The following is a 17,557-nucleotide window of genomic DNA, read 5'->3' as shown; positions in this document are numbered from 1 at the left end:
AGTTTCTATGTTACTGTTAAAATACATCATAATTCACTCATCCATACCTTCAATTTCATTGAGTTTATCCTCAATATCTTTTGCCATGTTTTCTGCTTCCGTCTTTATGTTGTTCAGGCGCTCATTAGCTACTTCATTAGCACCTTGGGTTCTGTTTTTCTCAGTCAGATTTTTAAACTGTTCTATTACTTCCATAAGACCCTGAAAAAGTACAGTAATAACATCAAAACAGAACTACAAGAAAATACAAGATTTTTTTATTCTCATCTTACAAGCTAGTTAACAGCTATGTGCCACCATTGTGTAAATCAGGGGTGGGGAACTCAAGCCCTGGGGGGCTGGATTCCAGCAGTTTGCTGATTTTCCTGCTCAAACACACCTGATACAACTCATTAGTTAATGACCAGGTTTAGCTGGTGTGCTAAAGCAGAAAAAAATACTAAAATGGGCTGGATTCTTTCCCTCCAGGACTTTCCCATCCCTGCTGTAAATTAATGTATAGGTTACAGATATGTAGTGGTGTGACTGACCTCACTAGCGTCTGCAGCGCTGTCTAATGCTGCATCAGCGGCAGCTTTTGCCTCTGCAGCCTGAGCCTGATTCATTGCAGTTTTATTCTTCAGAGCCTCAATATCATTCAGCAGCTTTTTGGTTGGAGCGGAGTTCAAATTATCTTCAACATTGTTTAGTTTAGCTGTCGTCTGTTGTAAACGGATGGTATGACATTTTAGTAACAGTATCAAATATTTGATGCATTTCACATAAAAATAGATAATTCCATGGATAAAGGTTTTACCTGCTTAAGTTTTTTGGATGCAACATCTTTGTTGTCTTCAGCTTCATTAAGGCCCTGCATGATCTTGCCTTGAAGCTGGGCAGTATCATTCAAGTTCTTCTTGATCTCACTGATATCAATCTGCTTAGTACTATTCCTGAATTAAAAAAAAAGGTTCAGGGTTTATTTTTTATTTTATTTGGCTGGTTAGTTTTAACACCTCTTAATTGTTATTGCCATTGCATCACTGTGTGATGATCAACTCACAGAATTTCATCAGCCTTTTGTTTCATCTCTTTAGCTAATCCAGCTTGGTACTGCAAGGGCCTCAGGTCCTCTTTAAAATGTGTGAAATTGGAAAGGATGTTCTGGATATCCAGGATCATCTTCTTGATCTCATCTGGCGAGCTAGGCAGCTGAATATCCAACACAGCAGTGGCCAGCGTGTCAATGTCTTCTGGTTCCATTGTGTCCGCTGTGGCAAGAGTAGTTTTGCAATGTGTTCAAACAGTGGCAACCAATACAGTAAATTATATCATGCTTAATCTCAAATCAGGTCTATGAATAAAGTGCAGAAACTCCATATGAAAGAAACAGTGTAGTTTACGTCTGCAATGACCAAAATTAAAAGAATTATTGCAGATAATAAATATACTGAACAAAAAGACCTTTCAAAGTCTTTAAAGCAGGTATGAATACCAATAAACCAGAACAGGGCCATCAGAAAAACAATAAGGCCCATAACATATCCTTACCTGTCAAGTATTCTCTGACACGAATGATAAGGTTTTTAATATTATTCTTGTCCTTCTCAAACGTATTCTTACTGTTGATGATTTTATTCATCATGTCCTGTGCTTTGTCTTTGATGCCTTCATTTATATTTTTGACTTCTTTGATCTAAGAACAGAAAACAGCACAACACATATACAGTAACTTGGAATTATACAGAAGGAACTTCAGAAGCATCTTTCTCTCACTATGTCAGACAGCAAATAAACTTGCCAAGATCAGAAAAGCAATAAGTAACAAAGCTATTTCAAATGTACACAGATATGATAATGTTGAAAATGATTATATAGTCTGTATGTGTGGTGTGGTTGACCATGCCTTTGTCTCTGCCTCTGTGAGATTACTGAGCAGTTCAAGGAGGCCTTTCTCAGTTTTCTCTGCTGTGCTTAAGGTGTTTTCACTGACAGGAAGACTTCCTGTACAAGACGGCCCACCGCACTTCCCACACAGTGCACCACCACACTTCGCCTTCTCACACTCTACATCACCTGGAGCACCACAGATCTGTAGCAGAAAGAAAAAGAAAGTTTAACAAACATGACAGACATGTAAGAATCCTGGAATTATAAAAAATTAACACCCTAATGAACATCTCTTAATATCACAACTCCTTTATTAGCAGTTATTGTGCCTTACATATATATATATATATATATATATATATATATATATATATATATATAGAGAGAGAGAGAGAGAGATAGAGAGAGTCAATCAAAAGTGTGTTGATTGTGTCATGGCAGTTTTTACGAAGCATCTTGTGGTTCAGTTGATCTCTGATTTTGTAAATAATCTAAAGTTAATCATTAGACGTCTGTAGTCATATTATTAAGCTAAATTATTTATATGTACTATTTAAATATATTTATACACTATATATTTATAAACTATTTAAGGTACAAATTAATTATATGACATACATTATGAATAACATTTATATTTTATGCTCATTTTGTATCAATAGATCTGGATCTGCACTTCTGACTTTTTTTTGTTTCGGTGTTAACAAATGATAAAATGTCGACATTTTGAATAGTACTCTTTCTTTGTGCAAAACAAGGCTGTAAATGAATTGTTCTTCAATTAATTTAAATTGCAGTAAATATCTCCTTGCCTCTGTTCCTCACAAACATAAATGTGATATTAACTGAAAGTTTAGAGTCCACATTTTCAAAAGAACTTCTGCCCTTCAGTGAGCTATGAGTGAGAAACAGTGAATGTCAAATTACAACATGATTTTGTTATCCCCAGTGATAATTGCGACCTCTAAGGATTAAAATAAGGACATGAAAGTTAGTGATTTTGTAACTATTAAATAAGCAAAGGACTACAATCCAATAATGTTCTTTTACCTCACCTCCTCATTGAGTTGAGCTACATTGAGTGCTTTGACTTTCTTCTCCAATACATCCAAAGGCCTCTGCTGGCATTTGGCCAGTTCACGCTTAGTGTCCTGCCGAGTTTGCCTGGAGGCTTCGACGATGCCATTCGCCTCCTTCACTTTCTCTTCATCTTTCATGAAGTCAGCATGGAGCTTTCGGATCTTCTTTAAAGTGTCTGAAACGCAGCCAGGGTGCATTACTTAACAGAACAACAGAATTTGAATGTGTACTTCACTTTTGTGATTTTCTTTGAGCAAACCTACCATTCAGTGCTTTTAGATCTAGTTTTGGGCCTTCTTTAATTTTTCTCTCCAGGTTGTCCAGCAGCCTCTTGAACTCATAACGAATGTTATCAATTTCAGTATTAAGTACTTGAGATGGGTCAATTATAATTATGTTTGGATCTATGGTATCAGTTGTGTTTCTGAGATAAAGGGGAGAAAAGATAATTAAAATAATTAAAAAAAACTTCAAATGTCACCTTTTTAAAAGATTACCTGCTTCATATTTCTTTTATGTCTTACTATTCAAAAGTTTTGAATCATTTGTGATATTAATGTGGTATTAGTTCATTTTATGAATAAAATTGATTTAAATATTAGAAACTTGCCATGGATATTAACTCTACTATGATTCAGTTCTCAATGCTATACAATCGTTTCAGTCATTTAAGAATCATCTACTGCTCTGCTGGCCGTTCTGGACACATCTACAATTTCATTTTCTTAAAAGCTTCATAGTGTCCTGCTAATTATAAGAAGCCTGCAAAGTTGCACAGGACTACCATATTAGAATAATTTTATACGTTTATCTGCATCATTAAAAACACTGATTCCAAACTTTTGCATGGTTGCATATATAGACATAAAAGATAAGGTGCCAAAATAACATTGATATCAACTCAACAGGCTGAACAATTCACCTGAACAATGGATATCTTATTAGAAATGTTTAAATATCTGAATAATTTTCCCTCTGTACCTGATTTGTTTTAGAAGCTGTTCTATAGTGTCCAGCTCATTCTGATCATGGCCTAGCATGCTAGTCAGGTTCTTCAGCTTCTCATTTAGTTCCTGCAAGCGTTTGTGGAGCCGTGTGTCGCCAGGGACAGTACCAGGACGAGGGATCAAAGAAAGCATCGCTGTAGTAGCCTGTGTGATGTCAGTTACTTTTTTTTCCCACAGCAGGAAACAGGTGTGGCAGGGCTCGCAGGCGGGGAAGACTGGGTCATGCCCCGGAGCACACTCATCACAGAAAATACCGCTCACACCAGGCCGACACATACACTCACCAGTGTAAGGGTCACAGCCTGGGTGAACTGTACCCTCCATGTTACAGTCACAGGCTAGAAGACAGAAGAAGGGACAGTTTTACAAGCTGTTTGTAATATGATTTTCCAAAGATTTAGAAAATGCAAGAATGCTGACATATACACTCTTAAAAATATACAGTCATATGCAAAAGTTTGAGGACCCCTAGTCAATTATCATATGTCTTGTAGTTTTTTATTAGACCAGGTGCACCCAAACGTTTGCATAAGACTGTAGGTACATTGGTGGTTCTTGGCTTGGATGTACAGTTCTATGTACAGTAAACCTGTGGTTTACATTTCAAATTCCTTTAACTTTAAAAAGGTTTTTTACACTCGTACATCTCATTTCCAGAAAGGGTTCTTTAAATAACATGCTCTTAAAGGTTCTTTAGGAAACAAAAAATGGTTCTTCTCTGGTATCACTCGAAAGAGCCCTTTTTGTAACTTTATTTTTAAGAGTGTATGAATAACAGCAGTTCACATAGACTTCAAATGTAAATGCCAAAGACATAGTGACTGTAATGTTATGCTACATACATATGCATTGAATATCTGGGTTTCCAAAGTGATTCTCTGCACATTCTCCACACTGTTTCCCACCATATCCTTGCTCACAGGGACACTGGCCTGTAATCTGGGTGTGGAGAAAGGAAGAAAATTACATTTATATGTACAGACATGCAGTGGGGCCCAAAAGTCAGAGACATTGAAAATCTAAAATTGAAACCTGAAGATTGACAATAGAATGTTTTAAATAAAAAGAAATATGACAACTAAAATGATGAAATATTCACAATTTTGCCATATTTCCAGGTTACTATTCAAATTTAAGTAAAGTTGTGATATCAACCGTGTTACATTCTTTGTACAACATGGTCAGATTTTTTTTGGTAACACTTTACTGTAGTGCACTGTTCATAAGGCTACATGACACCTAATAAGCTTGTCATGACCACTGAAATAACTTTACATATATGTTTCTAAATGCTTATTCCAGTAAGTGCCATCTGTCATAAAGGCTACTTTAGCTAACTTTGATCAAAAAATTTAACCTTTATAATGAGTGACACCTATTGGAATAAACATTTTAAATGTGTATGTAGGGTTATGTCAGTTGTCATGACAAGCTTATGTAGCCTCATGAACAGGACCCTACTGTTACCAACTGTTACCAGTTTGTTTTAGTCTTATTCCTTCCTCATGTGCAGGCAACTCTCAGCTTGAGTGCACACTGTTATCAAATCAAAAGGGGGACAAACACTAACAAATAATGAAATTCATGTATTTCAAGGATTCTAGTTTTTGCTCAGATTGTTATGTTAATAATACAAGTTATAATGAAATATTTTGCATGAAATTAGAGTAGAATGCAAAATAGAAGCTAGTGGTCTCAGAGCCTTCTTTTATGTCTATATATTTCATGAACAGCACAGTTTCAGGCTGAGTAGCTGAAGGGTGACACCTTGTCACAGAGGTTGCTGAGGGCGTGTTGTGGGTTGCAGTTACATGGCTGACACCCAGATTGCAGGCCCCAGTATCCATCCTCACACTGGTCACACCGCACTCCAACCACACCAGCACGGCAGGGGCACTGCCCAGTCACCGCATCACAGAAACATGGCCCATCCAGTGGACATCTTGTCAGCTCTGTCCCCAGTTGGTCACACACACATTCTGTAAGCATACAAATTAATGTAGGACTGGAGCCTTCAACACTAAGCTTATTATTCATTCATTCTTTTTAAGAATAATCAGTCAGTAGCTACTAGATTGGTAACACAAATTGTGTAGTTATAAGAGTAGCAACCTGAACCTCAAGGGCATAAGAAATAATAGTTACCCAAATCACAATTCTATTTTTTCTCTTCGTATATGTGTCAATGTGTACATCAATATTTATAAAAGTGTTTTTACTGTGTTTAACTTTTTTATTGTGGCAGCTATACAAGATTTGTTGATACGAAGAAAGCTGAAGTTGTGTGGTCCGTCTTTGTGGAAAGCTTTCACAACAGGGGGTTCTCACTCCTCTTTCACCCCTAATTGCTCACCAGCAGCTCAACACAGAAACACATTTAACAGACAAAGAAGAAAATATTTTATTTTATTAATTAAATTTATAATTCAAGAGTTATTTACCATTCTGCTGGTGAAATTGCCATCAGAGGGCCTGCAGTGAGAGGCTAAATGTATTTTACTTCCATAAAGAAGTATAGCTGTTAAGCCTTGAAATTTGCTATGTAATTTACTGTTTCCCTACACTATCACAATGTAATAATAACCACTCTCAGAAAAAGGTACTAAACTGTGACTGGAGTGATATCCTCAAGGGTACACCTTCAGTACCTTTAGTTAAGGAATTTACATTCTGTACACTCTCCTACTACTACTACTCTCCTAGTTTCAGTGTGGTAGAAATAATTAATATTGAATTTTATCAAGATGTATTATCACTGTCCACTGTGTGTGGGCCCTCTGTTTCAGAGTGGTTACTAAATAATTTATAGCCATTATTGACCTAAAAGTCTTAAGATATATAAGGGAATACTAAGCCTGTAGTTTTAGTGGTTAAACCCTAATGTGAGCAGTAGTCATGAACTGAACAGGTCTACTCTACATTCTGTCCACGCTCTGTACCTCGGCAGTCCCGGAGCAGTGCGTTGCCATAGTAACCAGGTCTGCAGGTCTGACAGTTAGGCCCATGAGTATTGTGTAAGCAGCGGAGACACTCGCCAGTCACGGCATCACAGGCCTTGCCATCACGAGGGTCAATGTTATTGTTGCATGGACACTCCTTGCACCTTGCACCCGGCAACAACAGGTTACCATAGTAACCAGGAACACATACATCACAGCGTAAGCCTGTGAAAGGAGAAGTGGAAATGCTTTATTTCTATCTATACTGATTTAACACCACAAGCGTTATATGTTTACTGCATTTGAATTCACTACAAAACATTTATCACAAATGTCCAGACTTGACATTATGACTATTATTTTTATGATACTTTAGATATTGATTTATGATTTTTACAAACCCAATTCAAACCCAATTCCAAAACAGGTTGAGACAGTGGTAGACATGGAACCATAAAAATATAAAACAGTGATTTGCAATCCTTTTTGACCTGTATGAACTGAGGAAACCAACAGTTGTGAAAGGAGATTTTTTCCCTTTCTTGCTTGATGTAACACTCCAGCTGCTCTACAGTCTGGGGTCTCTTTTTTTGCATTTTGTTTTCAATGGGAGACAGGACTGGAGTGCAGAAAGGCCTGTCTAGCACCTGCCCTCTCGCACATGCAGAATGTGGCTTGGCACTGACTTGATGAAACAAGCAGGAAATTCCCTGAAAAAGACACTATCAAGATAACACTGGCCATGGGCACCAACACACCTGATATCATGAAGAGCTGTAGCCCAGAGAAGTCGGCCGCATTTTAGAATGATATGGCTTCCACATTGCACAGTAGAGTCTTAAAATGCATTTGTAAATGCAGTGACAAACTGCATGTACTGTGTTTTCATAAGTATTCCTGAGCCTATGCAGTTATAGTCGTTTCAAAAGTATTTTGGTTTTTAATGCAGTGCAGGCTAAGGGATCAAGGGTCACAGGCATTCAGTATTGGTTTTTGGCTTTGCCCTTTACAATCGTACATTGAGAAATGCTGTTCATAAATCGTTGGACTGTTTAGTCAAGCGTTTCTTTGCAAAGTGGTGACTGTGCCTTGAGCCTTGAGGTTATTCTTTTCATAGTCAATCAAGATACCATCACTTTCTACCTACACACCTGTTTACCTGTTGAAAGCTCCAAAACAGGTGTTTTTGATCATTCCACAAATTTATTACATCGTCTTTGTCCCAACTTTTTTGGCATGTGTTCCAGGCATCACATTTTTAATTAGTGCTCTGTTCTCAGTTAAGTTTGCACTTTTACAAAGTTTGCAAATAACTTTGTCTTCTGTTTTTACTTGCATTTTACTTACTGTTACAACTTTTTGGTTTGTAAGAAGCATTTAATGTAACTTCCATAACTTGTCATCTGTCAAGGAGCTAAAGCCAATGAGACAGTGTGTATAGCTTTGTTAAAGCAGTTAGAAGTGAACAAGGGAAAATTCAGACCTTGATGTCCAGTCTCACATTCACAGCTTGGGACTAAAGAATTTGGGTCCTTGTTACAAGTGCGAGCAAAGAAACGTCCACTGCCCTTCACATCTGGACACTGGCATGGCATGCAAGTGTCCCTGGAGACAGGGTCACCAAAGTAACCCTCCACACACCTACAGTACAAGAGAGAACACAAATAACCTCAGAGAGCACTTCAAGCATAAGCTTTAGATAACTGCTATGGGGCTACTGGCATGTTTGTTTTATTATTAAATCTGATTAAAATGACATATGAGTCATTTGAAAGAAGCAAGAGGAAGCACAGTAATATATGCTTACTTAAATTAAAGGAAAATATCACCGATGTAAACAAAATGATTCTGTGTTTTTTATGCAAAATGTGACACTGTAGAAAAACCTACAGATTAAGAGCTGTTTACAGTAGTGGTGATAGAAACTAGATGTCACACCACATAAATGAATTACACAAAATGGTTATGCTGCCTGAAGACATTGTTTTATAAAGGCTTTGAAGTAAAGTTTTGGCCTAAATGTATTTTTTTAATTAATGCAGGGCAAAAGGTACACGTAGGGGTTTCTAAGGCAAAACAGTCCCCAAAGAAAGCTCTTTTTTCTCTCTTTGACCCCTATTACATGCAAAACGTATTGTTCCATAACTACAGGGACATCAATGCAAACTGGTTGAGCTATTCTTAGAATATAGAAGTGTGTAATAAAACCTTGGGCCTTCTGCCAGGCCCTAGCCATTTAAGGGGTTAACCACTATTTTACCACTGTCAACATTACATTTAAAAGCTTATAATATTTGTAGGTTCAGTTGGTCATTTAGAATAGTAACTAAAATGGCTATATTTGTGTTCCTATCACCACCACTGTAAAAAAATCTGAATTGGTAAGTTTCTCTACATTGAACCATTTCACATTAACACACTCTGAATTACTTAAAACGATCTGAATGGTACAAATCTGAATAATTAAATTGTGTAGAATTGTTGAATTGTTGGAATTACCCTTTTTTACCACATCTCACTAATACCTTTCACAATGGGGACCAGTTGAATGCTCCTTGCAATTCAGACAAACTCCAGTAATAGGGTCACAGAGTTCAGCTAGGCCATTGCACTGGCAACGTCTGCAGTTAGGAAAACCATAATTTCCAGGCAGGCACTGGTCACAGCGTCGGCCTGTGACTTTATTATGACATGGGCACTGTCCAGTTCTGTAGTCACACACCTCTGCTTTGGAGCCAGAAGGCTCACAGTTACATGCTGGGGACAGATGAGAGAGGTTAAAGAGTCCATTTATGAGATATACAGCAACAACAACAACAACAATAATAAGTACATTTTAGTTATGTGGCACCTTTACAAAGGTTGCTTTACAAAGCTTCAAAATTAAACAGCTTTGAAGTAACCAAATCTTTAAAATAACCAAATCTCTTGCTTTTTTTTTACATAATTGAGTTCTAATTTGTAAACATTGTCAAAATTTAAAAACAAATCATTCACTACCCAATTCATATGTTCCATTTATGGAAACTTAGCATTAAAAACAGCATATTTTGAACTCACTGTTTTTGTGATGTCACAAGAACCAATTCATTACATTTCTCCACCTGTTCAGCCTATAGCTGCTTTGCGCCACCCATTCACACCCAATTCACGATAAATTTCTATTGAGTGTTTCAGATCTGAGATCTTTTTGAACACTGGCACAACACAGGGCAGCCAACTGAACTGAGTTTATCTTAATCTCAAGTCAGTCTCAAAAGCATAGTACTAGTAACAACCTGTTTAATTCAAAAGCATAAAGAGGGGACTGAAAATGGTCATGTAAATATTATGACATTTTTGCAACCTAAAACCACAGCAATGTTATAAGTGGACAAAGATAATAAAAATTAAATAAAAGAAATATCTAGGACATGGGCCCTTTAATTAAGATTAAAATGAAAGTTTTCTTATAACTAAAATTCCTCAGTAGAAACTTTCAGTCAGTTTCACATTTGAACTTGTCTTTTGTTCAGCTAACAGTTCACAATGTTTTAATGACTTCAATGTGTAATACTTACGTGAGCAGCCATTTGGCCCAAAGCCATACGTCAAGGGGGCGCAGGTGTCACAGCAACGGCCAATCACATTGGGTTTGCAGTCACACTGTCCTCCAAATTTACTGCAGGATGAGCTAAATGACCCATCACGGTTACATTTGCAAGCTGGAGGAAAAGACACAGGTCATCATACCACCTCTAAAGAGTTACTTCCAGGACAGTCGCAATGTAATTTCCCTAATAGTCCCTTAATATGGAAACATTTAGCACAGCTTTGGCCAACTCTGGTCCTAGAGGGCACTATTAATGCACAGTTTAGTGATTTTCCTGCTTAAACACAAGTGACTCAAATAATCTGTTATTAGGTTTAGTCTTTGAGTCAGAGAAATCAGCAAATTGTGCTATACTTTGGCCTTAGCAATTCTTATTGACCTACTCAATCATGCAGTTTTCTTTTATTGTCTTCAGTAAATATGTATGCACATATTTATTTATATAAGTACATTTTTCATTAAAGTCTGTGCCTTTTTTTAGGAAATAGTGCAACTTTACTATTTAACTGCAGCCTATAGGCTATTCCTATTATATTCTTGGATGTAATGTTGGGATACTATTATTAATTCATGTGTTATTCAAAATGTATATAATTATGTGAACTCTGTCTTGTTCTGCTTGGGCAGTGGTATAGAAGCTATCACAGAGAATGAAGGATACTCACGAATTGCGCCATTATGGATATAGGCAGACATGCTGGCAACCAGTTTTTCACACACTTCGGGAAGGGTGTGCTCTCCTGCCCGTGAAATAAGCTCCACACATTGATACTGCTGGTACTGAGCCAGGGCTTCCTCAGTGCAGAAATTTGGAAGAGACTCCACCTTTGGAATAAGTCCCATCTGAAACAGGATCATTTTTTAGGTGAGTTCTTAATGTTCACTAGCACATTAAAATGAACTGTCTGTTTCTCATAATTTATTTAAAGAATGGTCACTGGTGGTGGAAGTTTAAAAAGCTTACAGAATCAATTAGAATTCGGGACCCGCAGTAAGGGTCGGGATTGGACCGTTTCTCAAAAGTTATGTCCACATAGTACCGCACGCCAGAGCTGAGGCATACTGGAGGATCCAAAGTGGCTGCCCTACATGGAGCAGAATATTAACAAATTATTTATAAGAGCTCAGATGCGACGGTGAGCTACTGAAAGAAATATAGTAGAGGTGCAAGAAGGAAGAGTTCTGATCAAACGGGTACCAAAAAATTGTCAAATGTTTCAATCATTACACTTTTGAGTTGTGTGAAGACTCCGTCACAAAAATTACTTCTCACCTGCGAGTGCTGGGAAGTACCATAGTTTTCTCTGAAGGATTGTTTGGACAATTTTCATCATAAGATCCTATAGGTACAATTTTTACAGTAGCTGTCCAGTCATCTGTGAACTACACATGTAGACAAAAGTCAGATTCTAATTATTATAATAGAGAAACACATTCATTAACTGTATTTGCTGCACAAATATACACTGTTTTTTTTTGTAACACTAACTAGAAAAAACTCACATGAACCACTATGAAACATGATTATAAAATGCTTCTCACTATATTGTTGCTGTCTTTCTTAATCATCTAAAAGTAGACTTTATCATGTAGAAGTAGACTTTCTTCTTGAGAATCACTAATCAGTAGTTCAAATAGTAAAGTTAGCTAAGGATTAAACTCGTAATTGATATAGTCATTGTGACAATTACATTGTAATAACTGTTACACAGAGAATCTGGTAATTGTAACTTTGACAATTACGTTGCAAGAACTATTGAAGCGTGAATCTGGTAACATCACTGTAACAATTACAATGTAAAAATTGTTACAAGGTAAATCTGGTAATGCAACTAACAATTACATTGTAAAATTGACTAAAGGGTAAATCTGGGAAAACAATGTAACAACTACATTGTAAGAACTGTTACACTGTGAATCTGGTAACATCACTGTAACAACTACATTGTAAGAATTCCTGTGGGGTGAATCTGGTAACATCACTGTAACAACTACATTGTATGAATTGTTGCAGGGCGAATCTTGTAATGTCAATGTAACAATTACATTGTAAAAACTGTTATAGAGAGAATCTGATAACATCACTGTAACAATTACATTGTAAGAACTGTTACATGGACAATCTGGTAATGTTACTGAAACACAGTGTAAAAACTGTAATAAGGAGAATCTGGTAATTTCACTGTAACAATTACAATGTAAGAATTGTTGAGAAGAAGCAAATGCAAACCTCTGTAGCGTAGCGAATAACAAGATGGTAGTAAAGATTTAAGGGAACATTAGTGATAGCGAATCTAAGCCCAGCTCCATCTTGAAGTCGTACAAATCCTGGTCCAGTCCAAGTGACAGGTACATCTGGAGTATACGGTTTTAAGATGATTTGATGGGATGATCCTGGCAGGAGGGAAATATTCCTCTGAAAGAAAAAGAGCAAGTCTAAAATCTGCAGTGAATACAAAGAACTAGACTGGGCAAATTGGTTCCTAATTCTGACTGTACCTGGCCTTGTCTTCTCTTTCTAGCTTGATGCCTCTCATGCTTCACCACTACAAATTTCCCATCGCTGAACATAAAATCATAACCCCTGCTTCTGAAGTAGTGGTCACATCGGGGCAGAGTGGAAGGTGCTGGAGTGTGTTCAAGTGGTTGATAAGGTGGAGGAGAAGGTTTTTGAACTGGGGGTCCTGTAATAGCAGAAGGAGTGGGCCTCACCTAAGAAACATATTTTCACAAGAAAACCATGTTTCCATTTTTTCTTTCTTATACTATTTGAAATTACCAGCTTCTGTGTAAACCTTACACATTTAAAAACATGTTTAAAAGCTGCTTTTATTTTCTGTGAACCTAAGGTATCAGTTCATGCTGGTGAATGTGTTTTTTTTATTATTATTATTTTTATGTGTAATTTTGAACTTTTTTGTTTATACATTGTTCAGACATATACTCTATGTCTAAGAAATTAGTCTTAATGTATTTTAAAAATAAATAAATTATATATATATATATATATATATATATATATATATATATATATATATATATATATATAAATAAATGTATATATATACATTTTGGTACATATTTTCACAGTATACAGATTTTTCTGAGGAGATAAGACAAAAGGAAGGTAAAAGTCAAAGAGAAAATGAAATCAGGAGTTTATAAAGTGTAAAAATCAAAAGAAAACATGTCAATGCTGTGTGTCTTATGTATAATTTTCTTTTAAATGTATGTTTTCTGCTTCTTTTTCCTAATGCTGAGAAATGACTATCTTGTCAAAACTGACTTTTGCACAGTATTGCATGTTACTGCCATATTTAGGACAGTGTATTCAGTATTCAGTCATCAACACTTTTTCCAAAGTATTCCAACCAAGCCTGTGTATAATTTTCATTATATCAGCATAAGCATAGATTTCAAGTATAAGACCCTGATCTATACCCTGCAAGAATGCTACATGTTAAGCTTGATATATTTCAGTGATGCATGAGAAAAGTGGCCATTCACAACGACAGAAGCATGGTCAATTTTCTGTGGTCACCCACCAGATAAGAGGAGCACTTCGTGTCCAGAGGAGCTGCATTTTCAGCTTCATATAAATAGAAGTCCAGAGGGGCCAGAAAGTAACCAGGCGCAGGCTCACTACAGCTGAGACCAATCATATTAGCTCTGCACTGACACTGACCATTCACTGAGGAGCACCTGGGCATGCATAAAAATGTGCATACATATATACAAATGTACATCAATACATATATGCAAATGTGTGATGTTGCAGGTTTCAAATGACAAAAGTAATATAATAAGAATGGTATGAGGAAATTACTAGCTTACTCAGTACTGAAGGCTCCTCCTATATCACAGTCACAAGGTAAGCAGCCATACACTGTATTTCCTAGCCCCCAGTATCCTGGCTGAAAGAATAAAATTATTGTTTGTATTGTGTGCATAAAAATCTAAATTAAAAGTAAAAAATGTGTTTAGGGAGGGATCGTTTAGTTAGAACTACAGACTTGTTAGACTTACTACACACTGATCACACTCTGGTCCATGGGCAAAGTGTTCACAAATACACTGGCCTGTGGTCTGGTCACAAGGGGAGGTACGTTTGGTGCCCAAGAAATTGCACCTACATCCTGGACAGATCCAAATGAGAAGAAAGAGAAGAATTATCTACAAACAAACTGATGATCATCTTAAGAAAAAAATGTTTCATTTTAAAATAGCATATTTTAAAGCTTAGCAGCTTTTAATGAAAATATATTGTATCAGCATCAGTATTGGCTGGTACTCAAGGTACTATTCCGACTATTCTGATAGACAGAATAAGCATATAAGAGTTATACAATTAACTACAATAAACCTACTGGCCCTGGTATGGTGGTCAACCAGTATGACTTTGCTGGGTGACCAGCTAAATCAGCAACAGACCAACATAAAACAGTGTAGACCATCGTGGAAATCATTTTTTCAAATGGGTCAAAACACACTTATAAATTAGATTATATACTTATGACTATCTCCCTGGTTAAAACAATACAATGCACATCTAGATATAGTTTACAATATGATACAAAAGTGATACAATTAAACAAATTGATGTAATTTATATCATTCGATTTGTTACTGATCTGGCAAAATTTGACAATCTGACAGTAACATCACATTTCTTATGCCTCATGTAATAAAGGCCATATAGTCTTTCCTGGAAAAAACCTTGGTAAAGTCTCAAGTCTGTAAAACATGGCTTTCAAATAAAATCATAAGATACCACAATGTGACATATTGGGAAGAACCTCCTTTCTCTCTGTAGTCTGTCATCTGTAGCATGCTACTCTGCCAGGGGGCACTTAGAGAGAGACTGAAACCCTAAACCCTAAGTGTAGCTGAGCTGTATGAATATATCGGAATGCATGGAATATTCCACACATTTTATGAACTTTCAATAACAATTCGAAAGTCTTTTCTAAATGTGAGCTAAGTTATGTCTTAAGCTTGTTAGCATGCTAGCTATCTCCAGTTATAGGTCAGTTATATATATGTATAGAGTCTATTACCATTAGCCTTTTAGCACAACAAAAAAATATATAGTTTATTATCTGCTTTACTTTTTGACATATTATTTGACATAGTCTTGAATAAATATGCAATCTATCACAGACCAGTTTTTTGATTGGAATTGACTTACTCTGGCAGCCACTCTGGTCTTCCTGGCTGAGACCATAGAATCCCAACTTGCATTGGTCACAGCGTTCACCCTCTACATTCTGCTTGCACATACAGCGACCAGTTACTGGATCACACAGACCACCTTCCACAGACCCCGCCGGGTGACAGGCACAAGCTTCATAGCAACAAAGCGACAGAATTAAAGCAGAGTAAAATGTAAATAAGGCCACAGATTACTCTAAGGCCATGATAAAGCCTGGCATGATACTTGCTGCTGTTTTCTGAACACACTCACGAACACAGGCTGCTGGGTCTTGGACTGAGCGCTGAGGGTCCCTGTAGTAGCGTGGCTGACAGTGCTCACACTGTGCACCCACCCGGTTGTTTCTACAGTTGTCACACACACCACCACTGACCTGTCCAGTGGCAATGTAATGATTCATGTCAAAATGACATTGCTCTGAGTGACCATTGCAGTTACACTCTGTAACAAAAGAAGCAAATGGATTTATATAGAAGAGAAAAACAGTTAAATATAGACAAAAAAGTTATATAACAACAATAATGATATTATTATTATTATTATTATTATTATTATTATTATTATTATACTCAGCCTTAACATTTAACAACAAAATGAATTCTGTACCGAACAAGTTTTTCAGTATATAGTTATTCATAAATTAAAAGCCTTCTCCTCATTTAAGAATTTGAAATTGATTACTCATGCATTCATCTCATCTGTGCTAGACTATTGCAGTTCTCTTTACATGATAATCAATTTTAGATCTCCACCTGGTTCAGAAAACAGGTATAATCTTTCTGATTGATACCAGAAAGAGGAACAGTATTTTCCCACTAGTGATCTCTCTTCAGATTTGAATTTAAGGTTTTATTATTTGTTTTCAATGTCATATGGCCTAGCACCTCACTACATTTCAGACCTCTTATGTCCCCTTTTACTTCTAGGTCTCTTGGATCTTCCAATAAATATTTCACCTTCGAGACTGAGTTCTAAAGGGGGTTGCCCGTCTATTAGGTGCTCCCCTAATATATATTCTGCATTTCTCTTGTTTGTGTTTTTTTTACCATAATTAATTTCTATATAACCATTTCAAACCTTTCTTTATCCTTTAGAACTAAACAGGCTGTTTTTGTCACTTTGCCTGTTAAGACTGATACAATGACGTCTTGTTTCATGCATCATTTAGTCCAGTGTTAGTCCACACTCCTTGTGGGTGGAGCTAAAATGTTGTAGCCTAAAAAGGTGTGAATATATATATAAATGTTTTGTTTTTGTGACATGACAAAAACAATGAATTTACAGTGCTGTGAAAAAGTATTTGCCCCTTCCCAATTTCTTCTATTTTTGCATATTTATCACACTTGAATATTTCAGATCATCAAACTACTTTTAATATTAGACAAGGATATCCCACTTAAACACAAAATGCTGTTTTTATAATCAATTACACTAAACATCACTTAAATAGAACGTGTCTGGCAGTGAAGCAGTGAAGCATGTGAAGTAGGCTAGAAGGTCTCAAAAAGCAGCACATGATGCCACATTCTAAAGAGACTAAAATATAGATGCAAAAGCAAGTAATTGAAATCTACCAGCCACTGCTAAGGCTCTGGGACTCCAGAGAACCACTGTGAGAGCCACTTTCCACGAATAGAGAAAACAGTGGTGCACCTCACATCAGTTACTGGCCTACCACAATTTCATCATAAGCTCATCGACAACAAATCCAGGAGGTCACAAAAGAACCCAAATTAACATCTAAAAAACTGCAGGCCTCAACTGCCTTAATTAAGGTCAATGTACATGACTGCACAACAAGAAAGACCCTGGACAAACATGGCAACCATAGGAGAGCTGCAAGGCACAAAATTCTGCT

At 36.6% G+C, this 17,557-nt stretch overlaps 1 protein-coding gene across 1 annotated transcript in view; it reads right to left on the bottom strand.

Moving 5' to 3' along the window:
• lamb4 (laminin, beta 4) overlaps positions 1-17,557 on the bottom strand; it is a 28,311-nt gene that overhangs the window by 736 nt on the left and 10,018 nt on the right. The window contains exons 11-35 of the mRNA XM_017713647.2: positions 15,952-16,140; positions 15,676-15,831; positions 14,514-14,623; positions 14,322-14,401; positions 14,033-14,189; positions 12,987-13,199; positions 12,718-12,903; positions 11,761-11,870; positions 11,452-11,572; positions 11,153-11,330; positions 10,456-10,599; positions 9,421-9,652; positions 8,379-8,536; positions 6,896-7,120; positions 5,724-5,935; positions 4,799-4,895; positions 3,931-4,294; positions 3,213-3,373; positions 2,925-3,124; positions 1,886-2,071; positions 1,531-1,675; positions 1,043-1,250; positions 797-932; positions 531-701; positions 48-201 (exon numbers count right to left, since the gene is read on the bottom strand). Of these exons, the coding sequence (XP_017569136.1) occupies positions 48-201; positions 531-701; positions 797-932; positions 1,043-1,250; positions 1,531-1,675; positions 1,886-2,071; positions 2,925-3,124; positions 3,213-3,373; positions 3,931-4,294; positions 4,799-4,895; positions 5,724-5,935; positions 6,896-7,120; positions 8,379-8,536; positions 9,421-9,652; positions 10,456-10,599; positions 11,153-11,330; positions 11,452-11,572; positions 11,761-11,870; positions 12,718-12,903; positions 12,987-13,199; positions 14,033-14,189; positions 14,322-14,401; positions 14,514-14,623; positions 15,676-15,831; positions 15,952-16,140 (4,293 nt within the window). The remainder of the gene's footprint in view (positions 1-47; positions 202-530; positions 702-796; positions 933-1,042; positions 1,251-1,530; positions 1,676-1,885; positions 2,072-2,924; positions 3,125-3,212; positions 3,374-3,930; positions 4,295-4,798; positions 4,896-5,723; positions 5,936-6,895; positions 7,121-8,378; positions 8,537-9,420; positions 9,653-10,455; positions 10,600-11,152; positions 11,331-11,451; positions 11,573-11,760; positions 11,871-12,717; positions 12,904-12,986; positions 13,200-14,032; positions 14,190-14,321; positions 14,402-14,513; positions 14,624-15,675; positions 15,832-15,951; positions 16,141-17,557) is intronic.

The sequence above is a fragment of the Pygocentrus nattereri genome, chromosome 11 (assembly GCF_015220715.1).
Source record: "Pygocentrus nattereri isolate fPygNat1 chromosome 11, fPygNat1.pri, whole genome shotgun sequence".
NCBI lineage: Eukaryota > Metazoa > Chordata > Actinopteri > Characiformes > Serrasalmidae > Pygocentrus > Pygocentrus nattereri.
This window is presented reverse-complemented; position numbering and strand designations above follow the sequence as displayed.